General features: G+C 45.4%; 1 protein-coding gene across 2 annotated transcripts in view; it reads right to left on the reverse strand.

The window, feature by feature from the left end:
* Positions 1 to 14088, reverse strand: part of LOC129495436 (signal transducing adapter molecule 2) — a 44397-nt gene extending 30309 nt beyond the window's left edge. For both annotated transcript variants that reach the window (XM_055302914.1, XM_055302913.1), the window contains exon 1: positions 13885 to 14088. In XM_055302914.1, coding sequence (XP_055158889.1) covers positions 13885 to 13924 — 40 coding nt within the window. In that variant the 5' untranslated portion in view covers positions 13925 to 14088. The remainder of the gene's footprint in view (positions 1 to 13884) is intronic.
* Positions 14089 to 16370: the final 2282 nt, after the last annotated feature.

Raw genomic sequence — 16370 nt, forward strand, 5'->3', positions numbered from 1 at the left:
CTACAAAGATGATTCGTTCTTCTACATGGGAAGTCAGGCTACACTGTATATTTTAGAGGTTTAAAATACTTAACTATTTCTTAGTTACATATCTAATAAATTCTGTGAACTTAAAGGTATAGACGAGGAAAAAAATTAATTCTACCAATCTCTTTTAAAACTATGATGCTTTTCTTTCCAGACTTTTTTCTACATGTATATGGAAAAATACTAAAAATCTATGTAAAACTAAATAAAATAGAGTCATAAGTATGAGGCACTTCCAAAGAGAGCACGTAAAAGTAGGTAACTCCTTCCCTGCCAAAGTCATGAACAAGTTGAGAAAACAAATACAGAATCACTGCTAGTGCTAATAGAAGAGGTAGGTGTAAAAGACAAATGGGCCTGCTGATGGTTAACCTCAGAGCTGCTCATGCCAGCACAGACAGGGGCTTACCACTGCTGGGAGCGGTCCCTGTCCCCCCCCCCCCCCCCCCGGCAGGGGTAAGCCCCTGCATAGCTTATACCATTTAGGAGGAGACAAAACATGACTCATCGGCTGCTGTGGGAAGACTAGCTAGCTCCTACACATCAACGAAGCGCATCCATAAGGCCAACTATTCTCAAATTTACCAATCAGATAAGTCATTACATCAAGGATGAAGTGACTTAAAGGAGCAAGAGCAGACTCAGGCCGACACTAACGGAACTCCCTTCTTAAGAAGGAAACCTCAGGGCAGCCCGGGTGGCTCAGTGGTTTAGCGCCTGCCTGCAGCCCAGGGCGTGATCCTGGAGACCTGGGATCCAGTCCCACGTCGGGCTCCCTGCATGGATCCTGCTTCTCCTTCTGCCTGTGTCTCTGCCTCTCTCTCTCTCTCTCTCTCCTCTCTGTGTATTCGCATGAATAAATAAAATCTTTACAAAAAAAAAAAAAAAGGAAACCTCAGAAGTAAAGAAAAAGTATTTCCCTCTAATACTTGTGTGATCATACTAAATGTATAATCTGCCAACCTGCATTTCCACTTATATAAACAATCTCCCTATATTCATAAATATATACCTATACCAATATTTTTAAATAACTGTATACCATTATATAGAGTGGCCACAGAGTACCATAGCAAGCTCGTGAGAAGTTATCAACACATTGTGATTTTAAATCCACTCAGTGTCTCTGTTATACTCACTGGTACCACTCATATTGATGCCCCACATAGAGTAAATATAAAACAATTAAAAGAGGTCAGAATTTAGGCAGCCCAGGTGTCTCAGCGGTTTAGCTCCGCCTTAAGCCCAGGGCATGATCCTGGAGACCCAGGATCAAGTCCCGCGTCGGGCTCCCTGCATGGAGCCTGCTTCTCTCTCTGCCTGATTCTCCCTCTGCCTGTGTCTCTGCCTCTCTCTCTGTTTCTCAAATAAATAAATAAAATCTTTAAAAATAAAAGAGGTCAGAATTCATGCAGAGGCCCTTCTGCAGATGTTGCACAGTGTAAATCTTTTGTCTATTGGATGTCTCTGCTCCACTGTCTTCTCCTCAGCCCCCAGAATCAATGTAAGCTCCATGATGGCAGGAATTTTATGTTTTGTTCACTATTATTATTTCCAGTGCATAAACCAGTATCTGGAGCACATAGTAGGTACTCAAGTAAACAGTGGTTTGATGAATAAATGAATGATGCTGGTTGCTCCTCCATATCCTATTACCCTGAGCACAATGATGCCCAATGTGGTCTCACTAAAGTCTGTATAAAGTTTTGGACCAGTAGAGCTTCTGGGCCAGCAAGTTTGCTGAGCAAACATCCAAAGGGACTGCAAAGGATCAAACTTCACTAGCAACATCATGTGGAAATAAACAGCATAGCACTAGTGGGTTTTATGAGGTTCCAGTTCCCTGCTTGTTTACTGAAGAGGAATGACAATACCTTTGGGCATCTCAATCAAGGGAAGTGGGGAAGTGAATGTCTGAAGAGGGAAGCAAAGGGATTCCTGTGCTGTGCTATAGAGGTAACTTTGATCTACAGTCTGAAGAGCAAATCAGATGTATTATATGTGACTTGCCAGCTTCATGCTCATCTTTTCTCTTTGCTTTTTAAGTTCCCTTTTTTTTTTTTTTTTGATAGGGTTTTCTTTTTGTTACACAGACCTATCATCCTTTCCTTCTAAAGTATCATCTGGTACAGTGTTTACAACTACCTGATGATTACATGTTCACCTATATTATCTTCTGTATATATATTATTTCTCTTTTAAATGTAAATCTTTAGTCCTTCTGGAATTTCATTTGGCACATGGAATGAAGCAGGGATAAAAAAAAAATTACTGATTATTTGTTGGTAGTTCCAACATCAAGAATCTATCAATTCCTCTTTAATCTGAGGAGCCAGTATCATCATTTACCAAATTTTCTCAGTACACATATGCGTGAGTACAAAGAGTTGAATCTGACTTTAGAACATCTAATAACCTATTACTGATAAAACTCAACTTTTAATGATTACTTTTTCAAATTCAGTTTGTGATACACAATTAAATGTGAGGCCTATTTAATACCTACCAAAAACACTTCCAACAATTTCAAAAATATCCAAACCATATTTTTACTTGATTTAATTTTTATAAAAATGGAAAAATCCTGATTTGAATACTCTATCCAGCATACTTTATGCTCTACAAATATAGGACTCACAATTACTCTTTTAAAAAAGTATAAAATCTGAAGACTTTATAATGGCCTGCCAAAAAGGATTTCATTTTTCAAGTGAACTAAATAACACTTAAATTATGTACTCAGGAGTATTTTAAACTCCTGGAAAAAATTTTAAGTATTATAATTAAGGAACCATTCTTGTATAGCATTGTCACTTTGCCCAGTGTTGGGACCATACCTCACATTATCCTGTGTCAGATGCATAGAGGGGGGAGAGAGTTTAAAAAGGCCTCCTGGGGCTTCAATGCTAAATTTCCATGGTTTGGTGGGTGTAAGTCATAACGTTTCATCACCAGGTTTTGATTACTGCACATAAAGAGCCTCAAATACACTGAAATATTTCACAAGGATTCTAACAATATCATATTCAGCCCATCAATAACTATAAAAAATTAAAAAGGCACCCCCTCTACACAGTGCATTGTGTTCAACATACAACTTTAAAAAGAATTCAAGTCTACCCATAAAACTTTTAATGAAACAGGCCCTACCAATAATTTTTAAAATTTAATTATATAAAAGAAAAATACTCTTAAGACATCTGTAATACTCCTCCTACTATGTTTGGAAAAAAATCCCATGACTGGTCTGCTTCCAACCACGGCAGAGTATCTGCTACCAGATTTGTTATTCTACCAAAACCAAGTACGGAACAGGCCACAATAAATTAGACGACTGTTTTCTTTTTTTTTTTTTAATTTTTATTTATTTATTTATGATAGTCACAGAGAGAGAGAGAGAGAGACAGAGACACAGGCAGAGGGAGAAGCAGGCTCCATGTACCGGGAGCCTGATATGGGATTCGATCCCGGGTCTCCAGGATCACGCCCTGGGCCAAAGGCAGGCGCTAAACCACTGCGCCACCCAGGGATCCCCTAGGCGACTGTTTTCAGGAAATGAGTAAGGTGGCGCAGATCTGAGATCCAAGGGAACTAGGAAGGCCTCACGAAGGCCCCGGCTTTTGCCTGTCCCACCACAAGGAGAACTAGCCCAAGCAGAGCAGCTGAGGGTAAGAAGACCAAATTTCTGGGCTTTAACTGGGTCCGTGGGTCAAGGGCTGGTCGAGAGTCTCCATGAAGTCGAGCAGAGATCACCCATGAGGCTGAAAGGTTCAGCAGTTCAGGGAGTCTTGGCAGTTCCTGCTTACTATGGACTGAATGTTTGTATCCTCACAAAATTTAGATACTCAAGACTTAACCCACAGTGCTGCTGAATTTGGAGACTGAGCCTCTAGAGGTTAAAGGAGGTCCTAAGGATGGGTCTCTGACCCAATAGGATTAGTATCCTGGTGAGATGAGCCAACACAGAGCTCACAGTACCGTACTATCCCCCCCAAACAAGCACAAAGGAGAGGTCGTGTGAGCACCCAATGAGAAGGCCGCCATCTGCAACCCGAGGGAGGGGACATTTCACCAGACACCAACTGTCCTGGGGCCTTGCACTTGGACTTCCAGTCTCTAGAACTGTAAGAAAATCAATTTGTTGTTGAATTCACCTAGCCCGACGTATTTTGTTATGGAAGCCCAAGTGGACTAATACTCCACCCAACTAGGGCAGAGAGAACATTTCAGCATTCAACTGAAATTCCAAGGAGAATAAGGGTCCCCTGTAATTTCCATATCAAAATAGGCCTGCCTCATAAAGAAAACCAAGCCTAACAAAAACCTTAAAGATTCTCCCATATTACAATTATGTGACAGAACAAAATTCAACACTCTTTAAAGGAAGACAACATAATTTCACCTCCTTACAAAGAATAATCGGAGCAAACAACATAATATAAAAATTTACCACTATACAAAAAAAAATCCCATAATCAAAATAAGAGTAATCAATAAAAAAGGATAATAGCATAATTCAAATATCAGAATTAGCAAAAAAAAAAAAGAGATAATTTATAGCAGGTATTATCAAGAACTTAAAGCAAAAGGTGGTCATAATAAGTCAGTAGATGGTGAGTGCTCAGCAGCAAAAAGGAAACTATAAAATTAGAATTTCCAGAACTAAAAAGTGTGATTATCAGCTAAAAAAATTCACTAGATGGGGCTTAAGAGCAGAATGGAGACTGCAGAAACAATGAACGTGAAGAAAAATCAATAGCAGTTACCTAATTTGAAGAATAAAAAAAATTTCTTGGGCAGCCCAGGTGGCTCAGCGGTTTAGCATCTGCCTTCAGCCCAGGGTGTGACCCTGGAGTCCCAGGATCGAGTCCCACGTCGGGCTCCCTGCATAGAGCCTGCTTCTTCCTCTGCCTGTGTCCCTGCCTCTCTGTGTCTCTCATGAATAAATAAAAAATCTTAAAAAAAATTTTTTTTAACTGAACATGAATAGTCTCAGTATATTAACTTTTTAAAAAACTTGCAATGTAACAAATTACTCCAAGTTAGTAGATTAAAACACCAGCTATTATCAGCTCATAGTCCTACAGTCAAAATCTAGGTAGGCTTGGCTGGGTTCTATAGAGTATCACAAAGCTTCTTATTGGGGATTTGGGGTTATTTAACTGAAACACGATAACTAAAATTATGCATATGGGAACTATATAAAGTGAGGATTATCTATACATTAGAGCAGAGTTTAAATCTTCCCTCAGGGGCTCCCAGATGGCTCAGTGGTCGAGCCTCTGCCTTCAGCTCAGGGCATGACCCTGGGGTCCCAGGATCGAGTCCCGCATCAGGCTCCTTGCATGGAGCCTGCTTCTCCCTCTGCCTGTGTCTCTGCCTCTCTCTCTCTCTCTCATGAATAAATAAATAAAATCTTTAAAATAAACAAATAAATCTTTCCTCAAATGTGCATGGAAATATCAAAACCTGGAAGTAATCCAGGACAATATACATGGTATGTTCTCTTTAAAAATATACATGTTTTTAAAATTAGAGCCAGTATAATACCCAATTACATGGAAATTAACAATGAGGGCATATAAATAATTGAGATTATAAGATGGAAATATAAAAATTTGTTATAATTAGTATACAACATATCAGTATCTTGGGATATAACTAAAGCAATGCTTAGCTCTTAGAGGAAAATTGTCTTTTATGTATTAATAAGAAAAAGACCAATTATTTTTACACCTTAAAATCACTGTAGGAACACAGGAGAAAATTGGAAAAAAATTTTTTCAATAGAAGAAATAAACTAGAAAATGGAAAGTAAGTAAATGAATAGAATTCATTTTCGGTGTCTAACAGGAAACCACAGCGGACAGCTTTTACTAAAGATATAAAAATGTTCTTTCTTTGAACCAATTCATTATAAACTAAGTAATTATTGATAATGCAGGAGAACCAATTCTTTCTAGCTTATAAATAAGTCATACATGTTTAATGATTAAAATAATGACATATTAATTTCTAGAACACACAATTTTTGTGTAAATTTAGACTAAAATATTTATACCCAAAATTTCAATGATAGATTATAAATATTTCACCTCTTTCTCTGACTTCAATAACAACCAAACTTGGCATTCTAGAATACCTGGGTTTAACATACATTTTCTCATTTACTCCTTCCTCCTCAATATTTTGATTTGTTTGGGTGTATTTCATTGATGTGAATCTTCAGTTTACTCCGGTGAAAGCAGTAATATAAATTCTACCCTAAAATATACTGTTCATGATCTTTTTTTTTTTTACTGTTCATTATCTTTTTTTTTTTAAGATTTTTATTTATTTATTCATAGAGACACACAGAGAGAGAGGCAGGGACACAGGCAGCGGGAGAAGCAGGCTCCATGCAGGGACCCCACATGGGACTCGATCCCGGGTCTCCAGGATCACACCCTGGACCGAAGATGGCGCTAAACCGCTGAGCCACCCGGGCTGCCCTGTTCATTATCTTCTAAAATGAAAACCAACTTATAGCTCTGAGTAATAAATGGTAATAATTTAATGAATAGCTTCAAAATATTTTATATGTGCTAAACCACTTACACCTCAAACAAAGGAAGTAAGGATTCCCCATGTTACAGACAAGGAAACAGACACAGAAAAGTAGCACAAGGTCAAACAGGTAGAAAGTAGTAAAACAAGAACTTCAATCTGGGGCACCTGACTCCGGGTATCCTCCCCAGTTTGAATGTTAAACAAACCGCTGCTTGAGTGCAATCTTGTTCAAACTGCTAAAGTAACTCTCCCCCAACAAGTTAGTTTTCAGTTTCACTATGTACAAACACCTTAAACATACTGAATAGGACAAATGCAAAGTCAAGTCTTGCTTATAAGGAAAGGATAATTTAATATCATCTAATCTGCATCCACATCATCAAAAAATAGAATATAGGTAAGAGCTTCTTGATCTGATAAAGTACAGAAGAGAGACTGACACTTTTTTTTTTTTAAGATTTTATGTATTTATTCATGGGAGACACAGAGAAAGGCAGAGACACAGGCAGAGGGAGAAGCAGACTCCATGCAGAGAGCTGGACATGGGACTCGATTCCGGGTCCCCAGGGTCACGCCCCGGGCTGAAGGCAGACACACAACCACCGAGCCAGCCAGGGATCCCAAGACTGACACTTCTGATTTCACAAATCACCACTAGTATTTTGGCAGGGCACGGAGGACAGTTAGGAAGGAGGGGGAAAACCACATCAAAATTATCTTTTACTGCCTTGTAACACTGTAAACCATCTATTAAAAAGGCAAGAGGTAAAAAAAAAAAAAAAAAGGCAAAAGGGAGGTGCCTGGGGGGCTCAGCAGTCAAGTGTCTACCTTTGGTTCAGGACATGGTCCTGGGGTCCTGGGATCGAGTCCTGCATCAACCTCCCTGCATGGAGCCTGCTTCTCCCTCTGCCTGTGTCTCTGCCTCTCTGTCTCTCATGAATAAATAAATAAAATCTTTTAAAAAAAAATAAGAAGAAACTAAAGAAAATCTTCCTTGAATGGGACAGTGATAGCTGTCACAAACAAGTCTCAGTGGTAAAGAAATATTAAATGTTCCACAGAGTGTCACAGGAGAGGTATTTATCATTCAGGTATCAGCAGTTATAGGTCCATTAAAAAAATGTTAGAAAGACAAATATCATATGATTTCACTCATATGTGGACTTTCAGAAACAAAACAGATGAGCATATGAAAAGAGGGGAAAAGGGGGGAAACAAACCATAAGAGACTCTTTAACTACTGAGAACGAGCTGAAGACTGATGTAGGGAGGTGGGTGGCGGACGGCCTAGATGCGTGATGGGCATTAAGGAGTGCCCTTGTGACCAGCACTGCACGTGGTAAGTCATGAGTCACTGAATTCTACTACTGAAACCAATACTGCACTGTAGGCTAATGACTAGAATTTAAGTAAAAATTTAAAAAATAATATTAAGGGTAGTCTGAAAGATGAGAGCAAGATTTATTATTCCAAAAGAAGACCTGAAGATGCCAATAAGCCAATGTGAACTTGAGTCCTAAAAAGGAAAGGATAAAAGGATGACCAATACCAAAATGTCTCAGGTTACTAGAAACAATATTCTCACCACTGGGATTTAACAAATGTTGCTGATTGACAGATAACTGAAATAGGAAAGAAGACTATGAGCAAAAATATTTTTTAAAATTTTATAAAAGACAGGGGTGCAGGTTGAGTGTTTGCCTTTGGCCTGGGTGGTGGGCTTTGGTCGTGATCTCGGCATCCTGGGAGTCCCGGGATTGAGCCCCAAATCAGGCTCCCTGCTCAGCGGGAAGTCTGCCTGCCCCTCTCCCCAACTTGTGCCTTCTCTCTCAAACGAATAAATAAAATCTTAAAAAAAAAAAAAAAAAAAAAAAACAAACTTTGTAAAAGACAAAGTGAAAAACCAAAAGGGGCGGGGAGGGAAAAGGTTAGATCTGGGGGACACAAGGCAACCAAGGAAAGAAAAAAAAAACATAACAGGAGATTTCCAAAAAATTACATATCCTTAAGTTTTATTTTGATATCTAGGTGACTGATTATTGAATTATCAGTTGTCAAGTTTCTGGAGTTTGGAATTCTATAGTATATACTACAAACAAGGTCTAGTTTTTTAACACTCAAAACACTTTTTTCTTTTTATTTTTAAGATTTTATTTATTTATTCATGAGTGACACGCAGAGAGAGGCAGAGACACAGGCACAGGGAGAACTGGCTCCATGCGGGGAGCCCGACGTGGGACTAGATCCCGGGTCCCCAGGATCACGCCCTGGGCTGAAGACAGACGTTCAACCACTGAGCCACCCGGGCGTCCCAACACTCAACATACCTTTAAAGTTCTTTCATTTAAACCAAAAAAGCAGCATAGAGACACATCTACCAAAGAACACTGCTATAGTATCATGTTGCATATTTACTTGTAGAAAAATCCTCACCCTCTTGCCTTACTTTCAAACTATAATCGAAATAAGCTTAGAACTAATTATAAGGAATAAAAATATCTATTTTTAATTATCAACATCAATTCACATGAAACAAAAATATATATTACAATATGCCTTTTCTCTTAAATGCTAAAAGAGCATAAACAATATTCCTTTTTATGATTATACTACCCTGATCATAAAACCATATGAAAGAACTAAGTCCAAAACCAGCTAAGACTATGAAAATGAAGAGAAACAAGACAGGGGAACTTGCCCAAGGACGCCGACATTTCACTGTGGTTACTGGTGGCAGAACAGAGAACAGTGTAGAAGGACCAAGCAGGGACACGGTCCTCATATAAGAAATGTACTATATGGAGGAGAGTGTCTCAGAATCAGTGGGGAAGGACAGACGATTCAGTAGTGATCAGACAACCGATTATTATCTAGTACAGCTGATTATCCAATCAAATTCCTCCTCAGATCCTACACAAAGATCAAGTCCTGGTGGATGAAAGACCTACCTGTGAAAATCAAAACTCTAAAAAACCTTCAGAAAAAAATATGGCAAGATCCTTATAACCTCAGGGTAGAGAAGGCTTTCTTCAAACAAGAAAAATGAAAACAAAGGAGACAGTACCAACGATTTAAAACTTAAATTTTCTTAATAACAGACATCAGAAAGTAAAAAGCAACAAAGGACGTACATACACGGAACTCTAAAACTCAGTAAAACAAAATAATCCAATAGAGTAAGTAAAATTAACAACCAGGTAAATTCAGAAAAAGAAAAGAGATTAGCCAAGAAATAGATGAGAAAATGCTCCATTTTACTAGCAATGAAGTTGAAATGAAAACACTGCCCTATTTCACTCCCATCAAACTGGCAGAGATCTAAAAATATAATACCCAGTGTTCCTAAGAATGTGGAACAAGAATGAACCTCACTGCCACTGCTGGTGGGAGTAAAATTCCCCATAAGCACTTGGAAAGGCAGTTCTGCACTAATATTTTGCAAGTTTGCACTATCTTTAAATAAGGAATTCTCCTTCAAGATACAATCCCTAGAAAATCTCTCACGTAAACGAAAATATCACTAAGAACACCCACTGCACTGTTGTCTGTGGCAAAAAACTGGCAAAAACTTCATGCCCATCAACAGGAGACTGTATATTCATTCATACAGTGGAATACCACACAAGTGTTAAAATTAATGAACTAGAGCTACAAATATCAGCAATAATTCACAAAATGGTGAGTGACAATATACAAATGACAACGACACTATTTTTAGGAAGTTTAAAAGCAGGCAAAACAATACCCCGTATATATGTGTGTGTATCATTTATAAAATACAGTCATATCTTTTTGGAGAGTGTTTAAATCTGAGAAAGGAGGAAAAAATAGGTTTAGGTAGCTGCTAAGTATACCAAAGAATCTCAACTCGGTCTTGAATGTTTTCTTAAAATAAAAAACAAAGTGTGGCCAGATATTAAGCTTGACAGAGCTGGCTGACAGTAAAAGGCCTGTGTATCACATCCTGTACTTTATGCTAAAATACATCAATTAAGAATTTTAAGTATCTGAAGGCTTAAGGCTGTAAACAAAATATAGAAATTAATTTCTCATCCATAACCAAAAAATTTAATTGTAATTTTTTTGCAAAGATTATATCAACCTCATTGTGTTCAAGATCTGCCTTAACAAGTATGTAAATGTAAAAAATAAAAAAATAAAAAATAAAAAAAACAAGTATGTAAATGTTATAAATCTGAACATATTAAGTAAATTGTATTGTAGGAGTGCTATCAGTATTTTTATGTAAGCATTTTATTTTTTATTTAAGTGTGTGTGTGTGTGTGTGCACACGCACGTGCTTGCTTCAAGTAAGCTTTAGACTCAGGACTCCTAGATCAAGAGTTGCACACTCCAGACTGAGCCAGCAAGATGTCGCTAGTAAGCATTTGATAAAATTTCACTGGAGAAAAAATTCCAGGACCAGAGGCCTGGAAATTCAGATTTCACTTAAAAAGTCTCCTTCTCCTTTCAAGGGCGCCTGGGTGGCTCAGCTGGTTAAGCCTCCAACCCTTGATTTCAGCTCAGGCCATGATCCCCAGGTTGTGAGATCAAGCCCCCCGGCTTGGCTCCACACTGGGTAAGGAGCCTGCTTTGAGTTCTCTCTCTCTCTCTTCGCCTGCTCCTCCGCCCTCCCATCCCCCACCACTGCTCTCCCATATGTGTGTGCGCTCTCTCTCTCAAATATATATCTTAAAAAAAAAAAAGTATGGGGCACCTGGGTGGCTCAGTCATTTAAGAATCTGCCTTCTGCTCTGGTCATGACCCTGGGGTCCAGGGATTGAGCCTCGAGCTGGGTGCCCTGTTCTGTGGGGAGTCTGCTTCTCCCTCTCCCTCTAACCTCCCCCCTCCCAGGCCCAACTCATGCTCTTTCTCTCTCAAATAAATAAAATCTTAAAACAAAAAAAGCCTGGGATCCCTGGGTGGCGCAGCGGTTTGGCGCCTGCCTTTGGCCCAGGGCGCGATCCTGGAGACCCGGGATCGAATCCCACGTCGGGCTCCCGGTGTATGGAGCCTGCTTCTCCCTCTGCCTGTGTCTCTGCCTCTCTCTGTGTGTGTGCCTATCATTTAAAAAAAAAAAAAAAAAAAAAAGGCCTCCTTTCATTTTTTTTTTTTTAAGATTTTAATCATTTATTCATGAGAGGACAGAGAGAGAGAGGCAGAGACACAGGCAGAGGGAGAAGCAGGCTCCATGTGGGGAGCCTGATGTGGGACTCGATCCTGAGACCCCGGGGTGACGCACCCTGGGCTGAAGGTGGCGGGCGCTAAGCCGCTGAGCCACCCAGGGATCCCCCAAAGTCTCCTTTCAAGATAAAAGTTCCCACTTCAGTCCACTGTGTCATTTACAGAGGTGGAATTAGAGCTCAGCTTTGTGGGACATAAATTTTTAGGAAGGCAATACCAAGGTCATTGAAAAAAAAGAGAAAGGAAAAAAAAAGAGAAAGGAAAAAAAAAAAGAAAAAAAAAGAAAAAAAGAGAAAGGCTATCTATCAGTAAATTGAAAATGGCACAAAGGCAGAAAGTGGACAAAAAAAATAAAAGGTTACCTGGCATGAGTGGGGGAGAAAAATTATGTGCAAGAACTAGAGTTGGGAGAGAACAAGTCCTGACTTGGGAAACAATGTGGTAAGACTGGAAAAATTGGTGTAGAATATAAGGAAATGCCACCTTCCATTTTAACAATATCACACCGTCTTCCTGCTGTGGCTCCTCCCTTGGAGGGACGCCCTCCTCTTGGACTCCTCTGGGCACGGCTGCCCTGCAAGAACCCTGCAGGCCACTCTCACACCTGGAGGTAGAGGACGGCTGGACGTGTGTGGATATATATGTTTTTTTTGACCGACAGAGCTTGAAAGGAATTTTATCCAGCACAACAAAAATCCAGATTTGAAGAAATCAAATAAAATATTTGGGCAGCCCGGGCGGCCCAGCGGTTTAGCGCCTGCCTGCAGCCCAGGGTGTGATCCTGGAGACCCGGGATCGAGTCCCACATCGGGCTCCCTGCATGGAACCTGCTTCTCCCTCTGCCTGTGCCTCTGCCTGTCTCTCTGAATAAATAAATAAAATCTGGAGCTCTGACGCCACCACGGCTAGCACACCCTCCGGGGTTTGCAGGATCGGACTCCAAGGAGAAAAACGCACCTGCTGGGGGTCCGTCGCCCCGGCGTGCGGCCTGCTTCCCCCGCCCCTCACGGGCCAGCACCAGGTGCAACGCCTCTGCGGTCACCCTGGCCCAGCACCGCGTTTCCTCGGGGTCCGAGGCGGGAGCCTCTTCCCCACACGGGTGACGTCAGGCAGCGCCCGGCCGCCAGCAAGACTGCGTGTGAGTGCAACGTGGCCTCACCTTCATCACCCCTAATCATGGAGTGACCTCATCATACACACAGCTGGACGTGGTTCCTTTGTGTGGGCAGCCCGGCTAGGGGCGGCTGGGGGCTCGGGGGCGCGCGTGTGCCCGCGGCCCAGGGCGTGACCCCGGGGTCCCGGGACCGAGTCCTGCGTCGGGGCCCTGGGCGGAGCCTGCTTCTCCCTCCGCCTGCGTCTCTGCGTGTCTCTGTGTCTCTAATGAATAAATAAATAAAATATTTTTTTAGAAAGAAGGAAGAAGAAAGGAAGAAAGAAAAGAAAGAAGAAAGAGAGGAGGACATCACCTTCTAGAGGAAGCCTGCGCCGAGACCCCCGTGGGCTCTCCGGGGAAGACGGGATGTGCACGGCCTGCGGCTCCGGGTCCGCCGCCGCCCTGCGCCCCGCGCCCCGCGCCCCGCGCCCCGCGCCGCCCCGCCTCCTGCGGGGCCCGAGACCGCTGACCCCAGGGGTCAGCACGACAGCCGCGCCGGGGACCATCCGAGGCTCGCTCACTAAACGACGAGGTCAACACAAGAATGACGCGCCCCCACACACACACAAAAAAAAAAGAGAGAGAGAGAAAAAAGCAGCCACGAATGGTGATAAATACGTGAGTGAGTCCCAAAGGGCAAATGAACGGGCCACGACCGCAGGCGAGCCTATTCCCGGAGGCGCCCCGCTAAGTGACAACCGCTCCCGGTACTTGTTCCTACTGCGGGGCTGCTTCAGAGTAAAAGCGGATTTAAGTCCCGAGAGCCTGACGGTCCGTGGCTCCCTCCACCGGGCGGACGAGGCGCTCACAGCGCACGCCCCCTCCTCCTCCTCGTCGTCGTCGAAAGGTTTTAGTGACTTATCCCGGGACCCAGGCCGGGACCCAGGCCGAGGGAGCGGCGGGGGCCCCGCGGGCGCCGGGTCACGGCCTGGGCCGCCGCCCGCCCTCCGGCAGCCGCGCCCGCCACCTACCCACGTCCTGCTCGAAGGGGTTGGCCGCGAACAGGGGCATCCTGCCGCCGCCCGAGCGCGGCCCCGACCCGACCCCGAGCCTCCGCGGTCCGGCCGAGGCGCGGCGGCTGCTCCGGGCGGGGTGGCCGCGGCCGCCGCTTCCTAGACGGCTCGGCTCCGCCCCCGCCGCGCACTTCCGCCGCGCACGTCCGCCGCGCACTTCCGCCCCGCAGCTGCCCGGCGCCCGCCTGACGGCCCAGCCCCGGGCCTGCGCTCCGGCCCGCCCCCCCTCGCGGGAGCAGCGCCCGCCGGCCCGCGGACCCTCTGAGCGCCCCCGGCGTCCCCGCCTCCCGGGAAGAGGCGGCAACCCCTCCCCGGGCTCCGCCAGGGCGCTCAGGCGGCCGCCGCGGCCACCTCCCCATCGCTAGGACCCCGGCCGGCCACGGAGCAGGGGGCCTTCGGGGGCCGGACGTGGTCGCGCGAGACTTGGGCGCTCGCAGAGCCCCTGAGGGGCCGGCCGTGCGGGGCCGCCCTGGCTCTCCCGCCCTTCGCGCTGTCCCGCTGCGCGCCGCCGCCCCCAGGTTGCGGACCGTCGGGCCGCTGCTCCCGCGCACAGCCGGTCCCCCGGTTAGGCGGACGAGGTGCAGGTGCGCTTTCCCGACCACGCCCCCGCGCCGGCCACGCCCCCGCGTGCTGTTACGTAGTTATGTAGCTTCCGTGGTTCTTACGTTCCCCGGCGCCGCCTCCTCGGGGCGCGGCCTCGGCGCCCGGGTTCGGCCGCTGCTGCATCCTCGGCATCCGGAGCAGCCGAGCGGCCCGCGGAGCGCCAGTGCGCCCCGGGCGCCGGCCGGGCGGCGGGCTCTGCTGGAACTCGGTTTCTCCGGTCATTCCTTGATGTCAAAGGGTTATTTGCGACAGTTTAACCGCGGGTCAGACAAAGCCGGTTTACAGCCTCGGGTGTAGACGGGGCCCGGGGGGCGGGGTGCCTGCCGTGCCCAGGGCGTGACCCCGGGGCCCGGGATCCAGTCCGCGTCGGGTCCCCGCGGGGCCTGCCCCTCCCTCGGCCTGGGTATCAGGAACAACTAAATACAGCGTGTTTTTTTAAAAGGGCTCCCGGGAGAGGGCACCCGGTGTTCGGAGACGGCCCACGCGGAGTCGCCGAGTGTCGGGCCGGCGGAAGCCCTGGGAAGGGCCCCGAGGTCACCCTTCCCCGCAGGTGAGCGACCGGGCCTCGACGGCCTCCCCTGCTGCGGGTCCGCTCGGGACGGCCCGTCCCCCTCTGCCGCTGCCCGCTCTGCGCGCACACCCTCCCCAAGGTAAATCGGGGATAGCTTAGCGCTGGCATCCAAGGCTTTAAATACTCGTTTAGCGGTGTTGAGCGTCACAGTGACGTAGTAGTGATCTGACGTCACCGTGCCCGAGGTGCGGGAGGGAGCGGCCCGGCGGGCGTCGAGGTCCTTGCAGCGCTGAGCCAGTGCAAGAGCCCGACTAGGGGCCAACCGGCCTTCGGAACGGGAAGCACTCATGATTGATTGATTGATTGATTGATTTAGTTTGATTTATTTATTCATGAGAGATACAGAAAGAGAAGCAAAGACCCAGGCAGAGGGAGAAGCAGGCTCCATGCAGGGAGCCCGACGCGGGACTCGATCCTGGGACCCCGGGGTTACGCCTGGGCCGAAGGCAGATGCTGAGCCCCCTCCCCCAGGGATCCCCAGCACCCACGTGTTAAGGATACACCCCACCTTGGGCCCACCACGCTCAAAACTCCGATGTTTACCTGCCCCCGCGTGTTCTCAGTCCCTGGGTGAGCTCCGCTCATTAGCAGAAACCCCAGGAGTCGCTAGGAGCCAGACGTAAAGAAGGATGCTCAGACTGTTCACGCACCTTCACCTAATGAAGTCATTGAAGAATGAAAAACATACGTCAGCGGCAGATCCAGAAGCCCTGGCGTGTAAAGAAGTGCAGCTTTTTGGGGGCAGCCCAGGCAACTCAGCGGTTTGGAACCTGCCTTCGGCCCAGGGCATGACCCCAGGTCCCAAGATCGAGTCCCGCGTCGGGCTCCCTGCATGGAGCCTGCTTCTCCCACTGCCTGGGTCTCTGCCTCGCATGCCCTCTCTGTCATGGATAAATAAATAAAATCTTTAAAAAAAAAAAAGAAATGCCACTTTTACATTTTTCTGTGGGATCACCCCTTTAGAGCTCCTATCACAGGGACAGTGCTTCCCCAGGAAGGCCACCATGGAAGGTGACCCTAGTCACCAGTCTAGAAACACTGGAGATGGTCAGTGCATCTAGCGTCTTGGTGAGACCTTTGCATGGTCTTCAAAGGGACCCGAGTTTGGTTTGTTTTCTTAAAACTATAATCTGGCCCTGTGGCTACAGTAGCTAATAAATCAAGTGCTTTACGAATTCTCTCTCTCTCTTGCTCTCTCTTTTTCTCTATGTTTCAGTTTAGATAATTCTCTCTCTCTGATGAGTGGTATATTGTTTTTTATGAATCTCCA

Source organism: Nyctereutes procyonoides, unplaced genomic scaffold, assembly GCF_905146905.1.
Source record: "Nyctereutes procyonoides isolate TBG_1078 unplaced genomic scaffold, NYPRO_anot_genome, whole genome shotgun sequence".
Classification (NCBI taxonomy): Eukaryota; Metazoa; Chordata; class Mammalia; order Carnivora; family Canidae; genus Nyctereutes; species Nyctereutes procyonoides.